This window comes from Drosophila ananassae, chromosome XL (assembly GCF_017639315.1).
Source record: "Drosophila ananassae strain 14024-0371.13 chromosome XL, ASM1763931v2, whole genome shotgun sequence".
Lineage (NCBI taxonomy): Eukaryota > Metazoa > Arthropoda > Insecta > Diptera > Drosophilidae > Drosophila > Drosophila ananassae.
The window spans coordinates 4,605,802-4,626,960 of record NC_057931.1 but is presented as its reverse complement, the minus strand read 5'-3'; the positions used below and the strand labels follow the sequence as shown (position 1 = coordinate 4,626,960).

At 44.6% G+C, this 21,159-nt stretch overlaps 1 protein-coding gene across 4 annotated transcripts; it reads left to right on the top strand.

The window, feature by feature from the left end:
* The first annotated feature begins 474 nt into the window (after nucleotides 1-474).
* On the top strand, nucleotides 475-20,730 carry LOC6503525 (neurogenic protein mastermind). Of its 4 annotated transcripts, XM_032452843.2 has the most exons (8): nucleotides 475-2,105; nucleotides 8,440-10,106; nucleotides 10,811-11,167; nucleotides 13,523-13,724; nucleotides 13,787-13,950; nucleotides 14,041-16,223; nucleotides 16,539-17,371; nucleotides 18,260-20,730. In XM_032452843.2, exons 1-8 carry the CDS (start codon nucleotides 475-477, stop codon nucleotides 19,335-19,337), a joined length of 8,115 nt encoding a protein of 2,704 aa, XP_032308734.1. In that variant the 3' UTR covers nucleotides 19,338-20,730. The 4 variants fall into 4 exon arrangements, with proteins under 4 accessions (XP_032308734.1, XP_032308733.1, XP_032308732.1 ...); XM_032452842.2 differs by having other exon boundaries at nucleotides 13,577-13,724; nucleotides 13,787-16,223; XM_032452841.2 differs by having other exon boundaries at nucleotides 13,787-16,223.
* The last annotated feature ends 429 nt before the right edge of the window (nucleotides 20,731-21,159 follow it).

The following is a 21,159-nucleotide window of genomic DNA, read 5'->3' as shown; positions in this document are numbered from 1 at the left end:
GCAGCAGATCGCAACAACAGCAGCAGCAACTCGCAGCAGCGTCGCAGCAGCAGCAGTGCCAGCAACAATAACAAATAGCAAAAACTGCATAGCGTTCGGCAAAGCGCAGCAACAACAACAACAACAACAACAACAACAACTATAAAGAAAGAAACAAAAAGGAATAGAAATCGAAACAGAAACAACAACAACAATCGACATAAACGTTGCAATCGGAGCCAAAGTCGCAGCAGCATCAGTAGCAACAGCAGCAGCATCAGCAGCAGCAACAGCAGCAGCAGCGGCGGAAGCAGAAGCGGTAGCATCAACGCTACCAACAACAACATCAACAATAACAACAACAACAACAACAACAACAACAACAATAGCAACAGCCGAAATAGCAGCAGCTCGAAAAGCAGCAGCCACCGCAGCAGCCGTCGTCGCAGCCGAAGTCACAGCAACGCCAGCGTTGGCAGCGACGCCAGCAGCAGCATGTCCAAAACAAGCACTGCAGCAGCAGCAGCAGCAGCCCAAGCAGCAGCGGCGGCAGCAGCAGCAGCAAATGCAACAAATGCCGCCGATTTTAGTGCATTCGATTTTAACGATAGTTCCGATAATTCCGATACGCCTCTAGTGCCACGCCCACCCTTTTTGAGTCGTGCCGCTGCAGCGGCAGCAGCAGCAGCGGCGGCAGCAGCTGCAGCGGCCGCATTAAGCAGCAGCAACAATAGCAACAATTCGGCATCATCGGCGGCAACGGGCGGTAATGTTAATGCCACAAGCAACAACAACACCAACAACAACAACAACAATAGCGGCAGCAGCAACAACAACAACAACAACAATTGCGGTCGCAGCAGCAGTCGCAGCAGCAGCAGTTCGCAAAGTTCCCTCGACGAAGAAGAAGAAGACGATGAGGAAGAGGAAGAAGTGCAACAGCAGCAACAGCAGCAACAACAACAACAACAATTGGCCGCCGAGCAGCAACAGAGAGCTGCAGCAGCAGCAGCAGTTGTTGCTGCAGCAGTTAATGCATTGCATAACGGTAACAAGCAACAGCAACAACAACAGCAGCAGCAACAGCAGCAACACTACAACAATAACAACACCAACAACAACAACAATAACAAGTTAAGATTAAGCGAAGAACCGCAGCAGCAGCAGCATCATGACGACGATGATGAAGATGATTATGATGATGATGAGGAGGACGAGGATGATGAGGATCATCATCATCATCATCATCAGGATCAGGGTAATGGACACGATCTAACACCCGAAGATCTGCGGCACATGATACACGATCCCCAGCAGCAGCAGCAGCAGCAGCAACAGTCGCAGCAGCAGCAACAGGATCCCATCGACTACGAGGACGATGACGATGCCGATGAGGATGAGGATGACGAGGAGGAGGAGGATGAGGCGGCCAGCAGCCGGGCCACCCTCTCCTCGGCCCACATGAACAGCTCGGCGGCGGCCGAAAGTGGCGGCCTTCATATGAGCGCCGTAGCAGCTGCAGCAGCGGCGGCAGCAGCAGCAGCAGCAGCGGCCGCTGCCGCCAAACTGAATGCCCAGCTGGAGCAGCAACAGAACGTCACGGCAGCAGCAGCAGCGGCGGCGGCGGCAGCGGCAGCAGCAACATCGATCCCCCCACCACCGCCCAGCAGTCTCCTGGGCGGCAACAGCAACACCAGCTTCTCGACGCAGAACAGCAACCATGGCGGGGGCGGCAATGATCTGGGGGGCGGTAGTTCGAGGGGCGGTTCATCGCTGGGCGGGATGGGCGGTGGCGGTGGCAGTGGCTCGCATCTGACCTCATCGCAGCAGCAGCAGCAGCAGCAACATCACCAACAGCAGCAACATCACCAGCAACAGCACTCGCACAACCAGCAGCAGCACTCGCAACAGCAGCAGCACCAGAGCGGGGGCAGCGGCGGCAGCAGCAGTGCGGCAAGCGAGAGGAGGAAGTACCGCCATCAGAACTACAGCAAGAACATCTACATCGGCACCAAGAACGCCGAGAAGTGGGAGCACATGAGGACTCGGCTGCAGTTCAAGAACGACGTCGAGTTCGTGGCCTATCTCCTCAATTTGGCGGACAACGATACGGATCGTTTGAATAAGTGAGTGCACTTAGAGAAATATAAGATTTAAATTAATACGATTCGATAAAATTATAATTCGATTAAATTATATTCGATATAATATACTATCGATAGATACGGATACATTGGAGAAGCTTTTAAGGATACGATATATGATGGTGATTCCATGTATGATAGATATGCGATATATTTATACGATATATGATCGATATATGATAGTTTTATACGATTTATGTTCGATATATGATAGTTTTATACGATTTATGTTCGATATATAATATATTTATTCCTTTTATGATACGATATATGGTCGATGAATATGATATATTTATACCATATACGATCGATATTTCTTATGTTTATCCGATATATGATATATGATCGATATATGCTAGATTTAAGCCATCTATGATCGATATATGATATATTTATCCCATATATGATCTATATATGATATGATTATCCGATGTATGATAGATATATGACATTTTTATCCGATATGTGATATATTTAATGCATCTATGATCGATATATGATATATATTCAATCCCATCTATTATCGATATATGATTTATACGATACATGATCTATTTGTGAGATATATGTGCCATATTATGATATATTTATCCCATTTACGATCTAAATGTGATATAGGTATATATATATGATATATACATGGTGATACATCCCATATAATTTAAAATCCTTTTCAATATGATCCCATATGATCTTTAGAATTTTATTTGATTTGTGATATCTGTTGGTATATTGTTATATTTATTTATTTTATTTAGTTTTTATTTAACATTATTTTTTAAGTTTTACGCAATCTACATTATAGTAAGACTTTTAAGAGGTTTCTGTTACTATTTAATTAATATTATTTATCTCTTAACGCTCTAAAATACCATTTATTTTGTCAAACTTAAAAAATAATACAATTAATCGATAAACCGATAGATCAGAAATCGAAGCTTTGAAGCAAACATGTTGAAACATGAAGAAAACATGTTTAAAAACGAATGAAACATGTTGAAACAAAATCTAATTATTGAAACTTAATTTTTTGTTTAAATATTACATACAAAACTATTTAAAAAAGGACTCTTTGACGGGGATTTTTAATTTCTAGTCCAATTTAGCTATCCTTATTTGATCCTTAATTTATGAATTTTATAATTATAGATTTTCTTCATTTATTTATTTATTTTATAGCATACTTTTAACCAACAAATGTTACCACATTGTAAACTAAATCTTAAGTTATATTAAATAATTGAAAAAAATACAAGATCTGGCCACATTATTTTTATAATTTTCATTATTTGGCATCTCTTCTTTAAAAATTCTTCTCAATTTTTTGGCCTACACTCTTTGTTTTATCTCATGTACCGTTGATTAACCAACACACACATAGAGACACACCGACATAGAAGAAGGACAAGGCAGAGGAAAGAAACAAAAGAGTCCTGGATTGCTGCAAGAGATATGGCAACGCTTCGCTGGCCATGATTGTTGATAGTTGTTCGCAGAAATGCACTCACACACACACACCCACACACACACGCACACTCTTCGCACACACAGACAATTAAACACACACTCATACACTCACACACACTCAGGAAAGCTTTTTGGGCGCCACACACACACACACATTTGGCATTTGGGGTGGCTCAAGTGCCGCGAAAAAGGGGTGGGTGTTTCAGGGGCAGTGAAGCTTGCCGGGGGGAGTGGTGGGTGGTGGAGCTTGCCGGGGGGGTTGCATGAAGAAGCTCGCCTTGGGCGGCAACCCAGGGAGGGAGGGGGTGGAAAACAAACGAACGCGGTGGCAGCAGCGGCGGCGGCGGCGGCGGCGGTGGCACAAAAGCGAGGCATGTAAAAGCGATTCATGCCCGAATGCATCACATTCCCCCCTCCTGGCCCCCCTGGCGTGGCACGGCCCCCTTTTTCGTCGACACCGTCGTGTGGCACAAAGGCACAAATGCGGTACTCATGCGGTTGCATGCAACGGCGCTTTCATGTTGCTTCTGCATCGGCATCGGCTTCGGCTTCTGATTTTGCTTTTGCCCCCTCTTGCCCCCGCTTGCCATTTAGCCTTCTTGCCTCTTGTTGCCTTCTGGCCTCCTTGAATCCTTGTTGCCTCTGTGGGAGCCTTCTGCCACAGTTGGAGGCATATTCCGTATTCCATAGTACGTAGTCCGCAGCCCGCTGTGCTCGTTGCCGCCATGTCAGCGGAAGCGGAAAAAGCAACACACACATACACACACACAAACACACAAACACACTCACACACACACTATCACAACCACACTGGGAGCAGGAACATCGAGGATGTCGAGGATGTTGCCACCGCTGGGTTGCATTTGCATTTCCATGCCATGTTGCCAATCTCCTGCACCATAAACACAAAAACAAAAAAAAAAAAATTATACACTGAAAGAAATTATAGACATAAAATTCAAAAGATAATTTTAAAATATTTATAATATATAAATAAATTAAATATAATAATATATATTTTTTCTTTAAAAAAGTTATATTTTAAAATTAAAAAGAGAAAATGAAAACTTTGAACAGTGTAGGAAAGAGTAAAGCGGAAACTGGTGAGGCATTGGCAGAATGAGATAGGGAGATGTTGCCACACATGGGTAGCTGGGAGAGGCTCCTTGGCTGCCATGCAACATGAATGCGTCGCGAATTTTGCTTCCCTTGCTCCACATTCGCTTGCCACATTTGCTTGCCACATCCTTTGCCTTTCCCCTGCCTTGCAACGCCTTCTTGCTATCATGTTGTTGTTGTTATTATTTGTTGTTGTTGTTGTTGCTGTTGCTGTTGCATTGCAGTCGAGCGCGCCATTTGGCGCTTTGAATGTGCCACACCACCACCACCTACTCCTGCCCCACTCCTGCCCCCCACTCGTGGCAAATACGAAATGCCAATGCTGAATCACAGTTGGTGCCTCTTGCCTCTCGTGCCTCTCGTGCCACTGGCCTCTTCATCGGGCTCTTCTCGCCTGCCACCATATAAGGATATATGTACACCGTACTGTAGTATATCCCCTTGCCTACACAGAGACCCGACCCGCCGTGTGGCAAGCACACCTTGATCATTAGAGAAGCTTGTTGCACAAACAAAATAGGCAGCACGAAACATGCAACAAGGATATCACAAAAGCACAAAAGGAATCAAGAAGATGATGGCCTTTTCTTTGGAGTTTTGGACTAGGATCGGAAGGGATATATAGAAGATATAGTATCTATAATAGCTCTATAAGATATAATATCTTTACAACATCCCTAATATCTATATATGAGATAGTATCTTATCTTATTTGAGGCTTAGAAGACTCTGAATACCAGACTTGTTAATATAATTTTAAAGATATTACTTTCAAATTTTATGTATATCTGATACTTTAAGATATATTTGTATCTTCTAGAAGATTATAAGGTTTTAGAACCTAAAATATCAGATAAATAGAGTATCCTATAGAGTCGGAAAAGATAAGATTCATATAACTTCAAAGAGTTATGGATTAAAACGTATATATACCCGAGAAATAGGTATTTTCTTTGTAGAGAATAGAGAATTGTTCATAGAGAAGTAGTATTATGATTTCATAGAATCTGAAGCTATATAGATCCAGAAATATATCTATGAATATGAATATAGATTTATTCATACCCGGTACTTTTTAGAGAATCTATCACAGAGGTGGACTAAGAGATTTCTTTCCCAATTGCTTATAATTATATATACTTCTGTATTCTTGTATCTTAAAGATTCAAATTAATACCCGGTACTAGTAGAGAATCTGTCATAGAGACAGAGATATCTTCAAGTCCTTTGAAATTTTCTTTATTCTTGTATCTGGAACATCTCATATTAATACTTATAGAGAATTCTTCATAGAGAAGTAGTACTTGGAATTATTTTTAATTCAAAATAGATTCTACATTTTAAAGAATTCTTGATAAAGGATTGTTGAGAAGAGGATTGTAGAGTTCTTTTAGGTACTTGAGAGAGATATCTTCAAGTCCTTTGAAATTTCTTTATTCTTGTATCTAAAACATGTCATATTAATACCCGGTACTTATAGAGATTTTGTCAAAGAGACAAAGATATCTTCCTTAAGTCCTTTGAAATTTCTGCATTTTTTTGTCTAAAAAACACTTTTACAGAATTCTTCGCAAGGAATTTGTATATAGAATTATGTTTAATTCAAGATAGCTTCAAATAGATTGAATTTTAAAGAATTCTTGATAAAGAATTCATTGTTTATACCCGGTACTTGTAGAATATCTACCAATTCAAGAGTATCAAGAGTATCTATAGAGATATCTACCCAAAAGTCCTTTAAAATAGTCGTATTTTTGTATCTAAAACACTTCTATAAGTGCTCTGTCCTTGTAGGTCCCTAGGTTATAGGAAAAATCTTACTTTTTATAAATTAAACTCTATTTAAAGTTAGATATTAAAGTTAAAAATAGACCGCCATTTCTTGCTCTCCAGAATGGCAGAGCGAAAGCCTATAAGATCCGGGGTTCTGTATCGGAATTTCTTCGACAAACAATAGATACCAGTACTGAAGTCCAGGAAAAAGAATGAAAATCCTTAAAAACACATCCCCCCCGTAGTTTTTGCCAATTCGGAGTTGGTAGTTCGTGCCATGTCGCCAATTTCTGCGAAAATTTTCGCCAAAAAGCACAAAATTGTTGTCCGATTGTGTGTGTGTGTTCTCGGTGTGTCTCTGTGTTAGTGAGTGTCTGTGTTACTGTCTGTGTGTTGGTTGTAGCGTGTGTGTGTTTGTGCGAGTGTCCTTAATGCGCCAACGAGCAACGCACACGACACAGAATCCCAAAACTTCCAGCCTCGAACCTTCGAAGCTGAAGCCTCCCACCTCCCAAAATGCCACCCATCCTGCCACCCACCCCCTTTTACTACACCCTCCCCCTTCCCCTCTGGTGAGCCCTCAAGCATCACATTAATGGCAGAGACACTCCAGTACCCACCCACCCATCCACGAAACAAAGCCACCCAATCCACTCTCTCTCCCTCCCCCCTATTGGGGGAATCGAAAACCCGGGAGCTCTTTGGCTCTCGGAATATGGAAGGAATATTCTCATCCAGCTGGCTTGTGCGGTCAAAAAAAAGGATATAGGGATGGGGTATATTACAAGGCTACCAGGACAAAGTGGAGCAGGGTAAGTGGATGCTTCTCGGCAGACTGGTATTCCGTATCCGTATCGTTTGCTGTTGCAGCTGTTTTCGATATTGTTGTTAAGGTTCCTACTAAGGTGGAGGATTTAATGAAGGATAACAGAGAGCATCAGAGAGTGCTGGAAAGAGATGGATGATGAATAGAGAATAGAGAAGGCAATACACAGCGAGAAAGAGATAGATAGCAAAACTATCGCTTGAAGAGAATCTCTCAAAAGCCAAGGGCGGTGGGTTTTAGGGGGGGTGGAGGAGTGGACTGAAGACCCCCCTCAGGGTGGAGAGAGGGGTGGTCAGAGGGCAAGGTGGGGGGTCAGGGGGGACTACAGGCATCACTTACAATGCCACAAAATGAGGCACAAACTTTTTAAAAGAAACATTAACCCACTTTCTCCATTAAATTTTAAGTTTTTTTGACTTTTAATTTATTATTTAATAGTTTCTCTTTAAAAAATATATATTTTTATAATTAAAATTAAATTAAATTAATTAATTAAGTGTTTCTATTTGAATTTTTAATTAATTTTTAAAGAGAAACCCTAAAGTCGTAGCTCCAAACTATTTATTTTTATTTTTATTTCTTGGCAAAGGACCAGACTTGCCACTGGCCATTGCCACACGCTGACCCCCAACCCCCTCTGCCACCCCCTATTACCCCCCTTTTCTGCCCACCTTTTGACCCCTCGAGCGGCACGCGAAACAGGCAACCAAAGCATAAGCGAAATTAATTAAACGCAAAGGCGACAACAGAGTGTGAAGAGGAGGGGGGCACAATCAGGGGGGGTGTGGCAAGAATGTGGTGGTCCAGGGGAGCAGGTCCTGGAGAGGAGCGGAAGGAGGAGGAGGAGGAACTCTGGAGGAACCGGAACATGGACCAGAAATAAATAAATTCCATCGACCCACTTTCTTTTTATTTTATTTTTTGTTTTTAAACTAAAAATAGTTTAATGATTATTTAATTAATAATTATTAAATTAAATTTCCAACAAACAAGTTTAAAATATTATATTTAAATAATTATTTAAATTTAAGGGAATTTTTAATGAAATTTCACTAATTCTATTAATTAATCTTAATCTAAATCTTAATCTTAATCTAAATATTAATTTAAATTTGAATTATTTTTTTACAGCCTGCCCCCACCCTCACCCGCGCACACCCCCACCAAGGGCTTCGACGGCAACTTCAAGCTGGAACCGAATCTCAGCGCCAAGGACTTTGCCCCGCCCCCCGACACCGCCTCCCTCAACGGGAACGGCAACGGCGACTCCCTGCCCCTGGCCACGCCCACGCCGCCCCAACGCAAGCGGTACAAGAAACGCGTTCAATTCACCTCCGACGCCCTCAACGGCTACGCCCCCAAAGGTGGCAAGGGGGCAAGTTCGGGGGCAGGGGGTGGCGGTGGCGCCTCCGGTTACAGTTATGCCAAGTCGAAGAAGCAGGAGGCAAAGGCGGCGGCAGCGGCCCTCAAAGCCGGAGCAGCAGCAGCGGCGGCGGCAGCGGCAGCGGCATCGACGGCCCTGCCGGAAGTCCTGGACTGCCGGATCGCCGAGAAGATCAAGAGCGAACTGGAGGCGAACAGCAAGGAGTCGCTGCCGAATGCCCTCTGCCTCAAAAAGGCGGCAGCAGCGGCGGCGGCGGCGGCAGCGGCAGCGGCCAACGGCAGCGACGACGACGACGACGAGGAGCATCCGCACTTGGCCGGAATGGCGGGCGCTTTAGCCGGAAACGGAAATGGCAATGGCAATGGTAATGGCAACATGGCCGTAGATACCATCGATGGCATGGCCACCAGTAATGGCAACTTCCACAGTCGCAGCTCCAAGTCCTCCTCCGGCGGCAAAAAATCCCAATCCGCCAAGGCAGCAGCAGCAGCAGCAGCAGCAGCAGCTGCGGCAGCCGCAATGATGCCACCAAATTCCTACGACGAGCACGAGGACGAAACCGGCGTCGGTCTCGGCATGCCAGGACATCCGGGCGGCAACAATAACGACGACGACGATGATGATGACGAGGAACTGGACGAGGAGGCACTCGCCCGGGAAATGAAAATGGAACAGAACTTTGTCGAGGAGGAGGACGAACACGACATCGCCTTCCGATCCTGCCAGTCCTGTCGCGAATGCTCCATTACCCACGACCACAAGATGTGCCCGTTGAGGAATGCCTGCGGCAATGTCACGGATGCCGTCGACCTGGGCGAGTGGATAGAGCGCCGGAATCTGGAGGCACTCGCCAAACTTAAGGCGGATGCCCAGCGGCAGGCGAAGCGGGCGAGCGGTAGGCAGCGGCACGAGGACGACGACATGGAGGATATGGAGGACATGGACATGGACATGGATGAGTCCTCCCAACTCTCCGAGCTAGAGACCAAGCCCCTGATCACGTTCGCCGAGGCCTCAGTGCCGGCGGAATTCGAATTGCATAACGTTGAGCCGAATGTGACCGGAGTCTTTGCCCGGACGGAGGTTAGGGCGTTTACGAAGCTGGGTCCTCTGATCGGCCAGCCCGTCCAGACCGGGGAGGTGCGCGAGGGCAGCGACATGAAGTGGATCTTCGAGATGTGCGAGGCGGGGGCGGACAAGTCCTATCTGCTCTGCTGCGATAATCCCAATGCCTCCAACTGGCTGCGGTTCGTCCGTCCAGCTCCCAGCTACGAGGACCGCAACGTCAACCTGGTCTCCATTGACCGGCAGGCCTACTTTGTCAGCTGCCGGGATCTGCGGAACGGCATGGAGCTGCTCTACTGGAGCGACGACTGCAACACCATGTGGCGTAAAAAGCACACAGAGAAGACAAGTGAGTCAGCCGGTTCTTTTAAGAATAGTACTTCAGGGCTTGTAAGGTCCAAATGTGTGAGGTCCAAAGAGTGAAACCCCTTAGACATCACAAGAAGATAGACAACAAAGCAACTCTCCTAGAAACAACATATTTATTTAGCATATAATTCCGTAGTACTTCCTAGTTTTATCATCTGGTACTTGAGGGCCTATAAGGTTTTGACTTAGGATGAGGATTATCTATGAGGTCCAAAAACAGAAACCCCTTAGACAACAAGAGATGATAGACATCAAAACAACTCTCCTAGAAACAAAATCAGTAGCTTCTGTAGCTTATTATCTCAAGTATCAAGTAACTGAGTAATGAGAGTCCTTCGTAAAATAATCTATAATGCCCTATTACTTTCCTATAATTCCTATATTACAAATTCATTGTCCTTCAAATCAATAAAATCACAAACTATTTGCAAGCAAATTAAACAATTATATCGCTACAAGCCATTTGAGAGCTCCCATGGTTTTTGGGTAGAACGATTTGCCACGACAATTACCAGGACATTGGGAAAAACAAATATGGTTGGGCCATTTGTTCAGTTTTCACAGAGAAAGTGATTATTTTAAATGGCCCAATTATGGCAATTAGAGGACAATAGAGCCATTGACAAAAAACTTTGAAAACTTTATATAATTTCTGTATATTTTTTTACCCCAAAAATGAAATAGATTGCGGTGGCTGTAACCTGAAGTTCGAGCATCCGCTGTACTACCGCACCCACTGCTCCGTCTTCCATGATCCGTCGATGAGTCTGACCATCCGGAAGTACCACTGTAAGGTTTGCGGCGAAGCGGTACTGGGCAAGGACAACATCATGAAGCATGCGGCGGAGAAGCATGATGGGAAGGGTGCCTACCAGTGCCAGTTTTGTAGCAAGTTCTTCCTGCGGCTCAACTACCTGGAGATGCATCGGACCTACGGATGTGCCTCGAATCCGAATCGTTCGCGTCCTGTTTGCGATTTCTGTGGCCGGAAATTCTGTCAGCCGCAGAAGCTGAAGGCCCACATCAAACGGATGCACAGCGGTAAGTTGCAAGTTGCAAATCGCCAGTTGATGGTTGCAATTTGGCTGGCGGTATTTCTACCACCTCCTGAGCCTCCTCTCCAGAGCCAAGACCAAAATTAAAGTATAACGTCTAACTTAGACCGTAATCTGTAACTGTAAACTATTAACTATTAACTGTAAACTGTAAAGAGTAAGCTGTAAAATGTAAACTGCAAACATGTAACCGCTGCCTGTGTGTCTGATCTGATCCGTACACCCATGCGTATGCGTAATTTGATGTAACGTAGCCGCATCGTAGGCCAAAAAATAAAAAATGACATTGTCGTAAGCTCGTACCTAGTCGTATGTCGTAATCACTCTGTATAGCGTAGCCTCACACATACTAACACTCTTGTAATGTACCGTTACGTTAAGTAACGTAACATATACCGTAAGCATCGCATCAAAAGCTTTCATAATGTCACGGTCGCCACAAAATCTTTTCTTTTTATTTTTATTTATTTTACAAGCTAATTAAATTATATTTTCTTCCAAATTTACAAACTTTTATTTCTTTTTATACAATATTTATATAATTTTATAAAAACTTCTATCACACTTTTTTAATATTTTGCTTTTTGTTAATAAAACTAATATCATATTCATTGTCACGGTCGCCACATAATCCTTTCTTTTATTTTTATTTATTTTACAAGCTAATTACATTATATTTTCTTCTAATTTACAAGCTTTTATTTCTTTTTTTTACACTATTTATATCATTTTATATAAACTTCTATCCCACTTTTTTAATATTTTGCTTTTTGTTAATAAAACTAATATCATATTCATTGTCACGGTCGCCATATAATCCTTTCTTTTATTTTTATTTATTTTACAAGCTAACTACATTATATTTTATACAATATTAATATAATTTTATATAACTTTCATTCCACTTTTTTAATATTTTGGCATCGCATTAAAGCTTTCATAAACCAGTATTATATTTATTGTCACGGTCGCCACAAAACCGTTTCTTTTATTTTGTATTAATTTACAGGCTAAAAACATTATTTTTCTACCTAATTACAAGCTTTTATTTCTTTTGTTACAATATTTATATCAGTTTATATAACTTCCATTCCACTTTTTCAATATTTTGCTTTTTGTTAATACACTTGCTTGTATTTTATTTTATATTTCCCCTTAAATAAGTCACTACTTTGAAGTGGAAGCCATATACATCCATTAATCATAATATATCGTATACCTGCTCAATAAATAATAGTATATCGTATCTACTAATATCATAACAAGTCGCTTAGCTGTAAAACTAACTTTATTAACTGAATAAGCCACCATACCACTAATCACCACTCATCACACCTAATAATCGCCAAAAAAAACTACTCCTGAGACACAAAAAGCATCTGCGATCGCTCATCTATTTTCTGTTGCCTACATTTTTGGTTCAACATCGCCTAAATTGGTCGACCAGTATATAAATATGTGTTAATAAATTGTTAATTAAGTTTATTTCAGTTGATTTTTATCGTTTTTGTGTTATGTTTGGAGTGCAATAGTTGAAACCATTGAATATTGTATGCCATTAACACTTAATGATTGAAAGAAAGTGAATAAAAATAATGGATTGGAAGTCTTATTTTGTATTAGAGAGAAGATAGGGGTTTCCAAAGTATAGATATTATATTTTTTTTAATCAATATTACTTAAAAGATCTATATCTAGATCATTGATAACATAAATAAGGAAAGAAGGGGTAGAAGATGTAAACAACAACTTTATTAATGAAGATGTTTATAAGAAAACCTTTTTTAACACTTTGCGAGTATTGATGGAAGAGTTGGCCTTTTAATTTCAAATTAAATCCATTAAATTACAAGAAAAAATATAGAAGAATATAACTTTCTTTCAAAAAAGATTCATAAACACTTCTAGAATTAGAAGATAAAGTTTCAATAAGACTTTCAATCACATTACGCATTATTGAGTAAAAAAAAAAACAACCATTTGCATTGTGTAAGAAGCTTTTAGTGAATGATTTGCCTTGGTTTTGTGTTTATTTAACACTTGTTTGTTTAATTTTATGTTTTTTTTAGATAAAAATGTATAGTTTTCTCCCCAAAAAATCCCCTTGATCCAAAAACCTTGATCCACAAAATGAAAAAAAGAAATGAGAAAAGTATTCCTGTGAAATTTAGTGACCTGCGCCTTATGTGTTTTGGCTTTCGTTTTATGTATTCGTTGTTTGTTCGTTCGTTCGTTGGGTTTCTGGTTTCTGGTTTATATGGATTTTATCACTAAGTTGTTACTTTTTATAAAAAATCACCACAATCCGAAATTTCATTTTCTTCATACAATTTCATTTTAGATATGGCTGAAGTTTTACGAGATTTTCAGTGTAAATTATGTTCAAAACTTCTAGGATCGCGAGCGGCACTTCAACGCCACTCAAAGGAGGTGCACAGTCGCAATTCGACGGTGGTGAGCTGTCCGCGTTGCCAGAAACTCTTCCAGAATCGCAGCAATCTCAAGATCCATATGCTGACCCACTCTGGAGTCAGGCCATTCAAGTGGGTATTCCTATTCCTTACTATATAGATCTTTAACATATTTTCTATTATATATTTTGTAGATGTGCTGAACCGGAATGCAATGCGGCCTTCACCACCAAACAGTGCCTGCAATTTCATTACAAGAAGGTCCATAACTACACCCAGGAACAGATGCCGAAGATCGAGAGGAGCGTGGCGTACACGTTCGATGCCTATTCCGGTGGCATGAAGGTCGATTTTCTGGGTAAGCAGCAACCAGCAGCGACGGCGACGGCGCAGCCACGCCCTAATCACGCCCACGCCGTCGTCTCCTCTCCCCTCTCCTCGTTCACAGAGCAAGCACCGCGCCGGAGGCGCAAGAGCCTCGAGGACCAGAGCTCAATGCTGAGCGGATCGCTCCAGAGCGACGCCGAATTCAGTGACGACAACCTATTCGAGGCGATCAAGAAGAGCGGCAAGTCCATCAAGGATCTGTGCCGCAACGAGCCGAATCTCTCGCTGCTCAGCTCCAAGATATCCAGCATCTTTGGCGATAAGGTGGTGCCTTCCTCAGCCGCTGCAGCGGCGGCGGCAGCAGCAGCAGCAGCAGCTTCTGCGGCAGCTGTCGCCGGTTCGGGCCGGAAGCGAAAGCGCAAGAAGGACACCAGTGCTGCAGCAGCGGCGGCAGCAGCAGCAGCTGCCGCCCAACAACAGCAGTTGCAGCAACAACACCACCAGCAGCAGCAACACCAGCAACAACAACAGCAGCAACATCAGCTGCAACAGCACCAACAACAGTTGCAACACCAACAGCAGCAACAACAGCAACAGCACCTGCATCAGCAACAACTGCAGCCACATCAGCAGCAAATGCAACACCATCAGCAGCAACAACAGCAGCAGCAGCAGCAACAGCATCAGCAACTGTTGCACGAATCGCAGCAGCAGCAACAGCAGCAGCAGCAGCAATACCATCCGCATCACCTGCATCCGCACAGTCTGCCGCACCAGCAGCAGCAGCAGCAGCAACAGCAGCAACAACAGCAGCAGCAGCAACTGGCCGAGCAGCAGCTTCACGATCCCGACGACGAGGAGGCGGAACAGGTGCGACTGCAGGAGCAGGTGCGTCGCAAACAGAACGCCCAGCTGAGCCTGGTGGAGTCCTTCCTCACCACCACCGCCCAGCGCCTGTCCGCCCAGCAGCAGGTGCAGCAAGTGGTGGCTGCCGCAGCGGCAGTCTCCGCCATGGCCGGTGCCGGCGAAGATCCCGCCAAGCTGGGCCACATGATGGGCCATCACATGGGTGTCGGACTGGAGGAGGAGGACGAAGAGGACGAGGACGACGACGACACTGGCGGTGGTGGAGGTGGCGGCGGTGGCGGTGGCGGTCATCCATCTGGTAGTGTCTCCCACCAACAGTCCCACCACCATCCCTCCCACGTCCATGCCCATCACTCGCATGTCCACTCCCATGGCCACAGCCACGCCCACTCGCATCCCCATCACGCCCACGCCCATTCCCATGCCCACGGCCATGCCCACTCGCATTCGCACGCCCACACGCATCCCCATCAGCACGCCAGCGGCGGTCAGGGGGCGGGAGCCCAGCAGGATTACCGTCATGCGGCGGCCATGAATGTGGCGCTCGGCCAGAACCTGGTGGTCAGCAAGGGTAGCAAAAAGTGGATCCAGGAGGTCCAGGAGGCCAGCCAGGATGTCGGGGGTGGCGAGACGGGTGGCAGCGGTGGCAATGGACCCTCCTCCGTTGGTGGCGTGGTGTCCTGCGGCCAGTTATCGAGCGGATCGGTGCCCGGAGCCGGAGATCTCGGTTTTGCTGTTCCGCCCGTTGATGAGCACAGCAAGTTACTTGGCCAGAATCGTGACTTCCTGGCCCGGCTGATGAGCAGCGCCAGTGCCAGCCACGCCCATGCCCATGCTCACGCCCACGCCCACGCCCATGCCCACCAGCAGCAGCAGCAGCAGCACCAGCAACAACAACAGCAACAACACCAGCAGCAACAGCACCAGCACAGCACCCACAGCCGCGAGGAGGACGAGAACAGTTCCTTCTTGGATGTGGTCGAGTCCAATAATAATGCCGCAGCAGCCGCTGCTGCCGCCGCCGCCGCTGCAGCTGCAGCAGCAGCCATGTCGCAATACGGCGGCGGTGCAGGTGCAGGTGGAGGTGGCGGTGGTGGCGGTGGAGGTGCAGGAGGAGGTGGCGTCAGTGCCGGTGGCAGTGTCAGTGGCGGCGATAACGGTGGCAGCGGTAGTGGCGGTCAGACACCCACTGGCCCGGCCACTGGAGGCACTGTCAGTGTCGGTGGTGGGGGCGAGGAGCCGCACGAACTCCAGATGAACTCCCTGGCCCATTCCCAGTCCTTTATGAGCTCCTTCTACAACAATGCCAGTGCCCGGGGTGTGGGCGTGGGCGTCGGAGTCGGTGTCGGTGGAGGATCCTCGTCGGCCAGCATGCTCGTGGAGGCGGCCTTGAACTCGGTGGGCAATATGATTGACAGCGAGAGCAACGACCTCAAGGTGAGTTTCCTTCGGATGCTGGAGCTGCAGCGCGTCGACTCAAGCCAGATGGATCAACCTTGCCACAACGAACATGCCACACATGCAACACAGTCAAGAAAGTCCAGTTTGTTGCCAAGAATTTAAAAACCCGCGAAGAAATATAAAAGAGCATCTTATTTTTGTGTTTTTTTGTTTATTTTTATTTGTGATTTGTGAGTGAATTCTGGGCTTAGTCCTGTCTGAAGGACATTGAAAGGAAGACTGTTGCAGCTCTTTAAAGTTCATATCCTTATGTTCAAATCTATGTCTTCCCTTTTGCGATTATCCTTCCAGGTACCCACCGACAACCACATCAACAGCGACAGTCCCATGAGCGCCCACGTGGATCCCGAATCCCAGCGTTTTGGAGCCGGCAGTGCTGGCGGCGGAGCAGGGGGCGGTGGAAGTGGCGGAGGTGGTGGTGGCTCATCGGGCGGCTCGTCCGTCGGTGCCAATGGACCCGGAATCGGCGGCGCTATGGACAACCTGGAGAACGAACTGAAGATGATGAAGAATCTGGGCAGTTTCCCGATGCAGATCCCGCCCCTGCCCATGTTCCAGGGGGCATGCAACATCTCGCCCAGCGCCTCGACGCCCACGAATCCGCAGAGTAACCAGAACCAGAACGACGTGGACGTGGATGCGGGCAGTACACCCCGGCCGCAGCATCCGGACTCCGATGGCTTCTCCTCCTCGCATCACAGAACCCCGCCCTCGCCGCCGCCCATATCGCCGGGTCGGGATTACGGCGGTATGTTTGGCGGCAATGGAGCGGGTCCTGGCTCGAACAGCACCCCGGCGGGCAGCTCCAGTGGCGGCGGTGGAGGCGGCGGCGGTGGTGGTGTCTCCGGTGGTGGAGCCAACAGCATGTCCGCCTCATCCCCACTTCCGGCATTGCAGCCACAGCGCAGGAACGCTTCCAGCGTGGGCAGCACCTATCCGGAGCACGAGCTCATCTCGCCGGCCTCGTCGCCGAGCATTCCGCGGTACAACTTCAACGGCGACATGATGCGCCACAAGCGGGCCGTGCAACAGGAGCAGGAGCAGCAGGAGCGCCAGCGGCAGAACATCTCGCGGCACAACCAGATGTCCAGTGACGAGGAGAACAGCATCATGCCCCAGAATAGGTGATTTTTCCCCAAACTCATCACCATTTCTCCCTTTTTTTATTATTTCATACAAATATATACTGGTCCCCTAAATAATAAGGGGGTTTTCCGCTTTTCCTCCTATATAAAAGAGGGGTTTTCCGCCTTTCCTCAGTTCGTCCTCCTTCCGGAAGCCACAACTCTGCCAATTTTCATCCGATCGGGATATGGTATACCATTTTGTGATCAGGAAAGGAACTACCTCCATTCCTCATTCAAAATAAAGCTTAAATGTCGTTTTTTAATTTTTCGAAATTTTCCAAGGGGTTCCCCTATATAAAAGTGAGGTTTTCCGCCTTTCCTCAGTTCGTCCCCCTTCCGGAAGCCACAACTCTGCCAATTTTCATCCGATCGGGATATAATATACCATTTTGTGATCAGGGAAGGAAGTACCTCCATTCCTCATTCAAAATAATGTCTAAATATTGTTCTTTAATTTTTCGAAATTTTCCAAGGGGTTCCTCTATATAAAAGTGATGTTTTCCGCCTTTCCTCAGTTCGCCCCCCTTCCGGAAGCCACAACTCTGCCAATTTTCATCCGATCGGGATGTGGTATACCATTTTGTGATCGGGGAAGGAACTACCTCCATTCCTCATTCAAAATAGTGCTTAAATGTCGTTTTTTAATTTTTCGAAATTTTCCAAGGGGTTCCCCTATATAAAAGTGACGTTTTCCGCCTTTCCTCAGTTCGCTCCCCTTCCGGAAGCCACAACTCTGCCAATTTTCATCCATTATTTACATACATAACATACTAGAAGTAGTTTTATCCTTTATTTTAACTCCTTGTCCTTTTAAGTTTCCAAATCCCATGTCTTGCATACATTTCTGTAAGGATCTCCCACTAAAGCTCATTATCCTTTTGACAGCGCCGGCCAGGACATGCGCATGAAGTTCCCCCAGTCGCAGATCGACCTCATGTACTCCAAGTACGAGAGCATGGCCAGCAACCTGAAGTACAACAGCCAGGAGCTGGACTCCCCGGCCGAGTACCGCCAGTCGAGTGGCAACGGATCGAGTGCTGCGGCAGCGGCGGCGGCAGCAGCAGCGGCCGCCAACGACCTATCCGACCTGCAGGGCCTGGACATGAGCTCCCGCTCGAATGCGGCCAGCAGTAACTATCATCACAACTTCCAGCTGCCGAGCAGTCGGTATCATCATCACATCTACGACATCCTGTCGGATCGAGAGCAGCAGAGTCAGCAGTCGGCGCAGGCGCAGCAGCAGGCGGTGGCAGCAGCGGCGGCGGCGGGAGGTTCCGGCGGTGCCGGTGGCCCGGCATCGGTGGTGGTGCACCAGCAGGAGCACGGCCACGGCCAGCACCATGCCATGCAGCAGCACCAGCAGTCGGCGGCCGCCATGCACAATATGCTGAGCGAGCAGCTCGGCGAGCAGGAGCACGACCAGACCACCAGTGTGGACCTCAGCCGGACGGCCAACTATGTGGTCTCATCGCCGCCGCAGCTCCCCTACAATCATCCCTCGCACCACGACATGCTCCGGATGGCATCCTTGGATCTCACGCCCAATACCGCCAACATGGCGGCCGTGGGCGGCGGGAATCGATCCTTCCTCTCCTCCCAGATGCAGCACCAGAGCCGTGAAAGCCTCGAACACCATCGGCTACTCTCCACGGTGGAGCAACATCGCATCCTGGCCGCCTCCAATGCCGCCGCCGATCAGCATCGCCTCCTCGTCGATCCCACCGCCCATCTCCTGATGGAGCAGAACAATCGACTCCTCGGCACCGCGGATCAGTCCCGTCTCCTGGGTGAATCGGCAGCAGCTGCGGCCCAGAACCGTCATATGGCCAGGAGCTTTGGGGCATACCACCAGGTGGCATCCAGTAATTATCATCCGGGCGTTCGGCCTCCTCCAGTGCTGCCCTCCGCCAATCATCATGCCTCCAATCCTTCGAACTATCATCCCTTCCCCGCCTACTATTAAGCCTAAGAGGGGGCGTGGCTTCCGGGGAGAGGAAGTCCCAGGGTCCGGGAAAAAAAAGTGCAATTCGGGAAATAGTTTAATTCAAAAGCGCAACAATAAGCTTAGTTCCTTTGATTCCAAAATATTTCCCAAAAATTCAAATGTTTCAGGTTTCTTTTTAAAATAAAAACATTTTCAAATCTACAATTTTCAAAAATTTTAAAAAATGTCGAGCCTGTTATTTTTGAAGATTCAGAAAATTTCAAAGTTTTCTTTTTAAACTTTTCAAACTTTCCATTTTATTCAATTTTATATTTCAAAATGTTTTTCAAAACATTATTCCTCTTCCAAAATATTTTAAAACATTTAAAAAATGTTTCAAAACTTGTAAACATTTTCAAAAATATTTCAAACATTTTTTTTTTACCAAAAAAAGCCTAAATAAAATACCAAATTCAAAGCCTTAAAAGTAAAGAATTCAAAACCCAACAAACTCATCATAAAACTGCCAATTTCTGAAGTCAAATTAATAGAAAATAATAAAATTTACAATTTTCGTAATTAAAAAATAAACAACTAGTTCTGGCAATATTTAAAAAAAAAACACATTCTTTATTATTTTAATGAAACTTTCATGAAATTTCAACTAAAAAAATATCTAAAAAATTTTTAAAAACTTCCTTCCTTCAATTTCTACTCAACATTTTTGAGACCTAAAACACTGAAAGAAATTATCCAAGTGTTAAAAACTATAAACTTTGAATTTTAAAATGCGTGCCAATACAAAGTTTGTTTTTGTTTCACATTCGACGGCTGGTAAACCGATTGGAATTTGTACACAATAAAAATATAAAAAAAATATGTATAGTTGTATAGGAAGCATAATTATAATAAATATATATGTGAAAAATAAAAAATAAAAAAAGAAGAAAAACAATTTATGAAATGCGATAGAAACGATAAAAAAAAATTAATAAATAAATAAGCCAGATGCAAGAATTTTTTTAAAGAGCAACAATTTGCCGCTGAGTTTGTATAGAAAATAAAAAATAAATATAAAGATAATGATAATAATATTTTTACACTGAGAGAAAAAAAAAAGAGAGAGAGGAATATAACGAGTACAAAGTGTTAGAAGAGGAAGGAAATTCCAGGATTTGGCGCTCCCCCCTGCAGCTCCTCTGAAAATGCAAACTCAGCGATTTGATGGCAAAAAAAAATATTTAAAAAATAAAGGACATGTTACACAACATATATATATAAAAAAAAATATATATATATATAATGTAAATCAGATATAGAAGTACACGACCGATCAGGAACTTAGCTCAAGCATAATAACACTGAAAAAAAAAAATGAACGGAATGAGTTGAAAAACGGATTTTTTTTGTCAAACTACACTTTTTTTTTGTACTATTACATTATATATATTACGGGCTAAATATATATATATACGTATATATATATGACTAAAAATAAACTGTACTAAATGCTATATATTTAAAGCTAGCGTATAACTAAGTTATGATTTCATGTAAATTATTAAAAAATTTATATAAGAATGGATCGCATAATGAACAAGATTATACACCACATACCAAAAAATAAAAAAACAAACATGATAATAATTATAAAAAAAAAATCATAAAAATTAAAAAAAAAAAAAGAAATATATATTAAAGAAAAAGAAAAAAAACGTGAAAGATGATCCACATGATATGTATACACCTATATATATGCATATGGCGTAATCAAATTATCGATTATTAATAAAAAAAAAATAAAAAAAGAAATCGTAAAATTGAGAAAAATTATTGAAAAAAGGGGAGAAAGAAAAAAGGG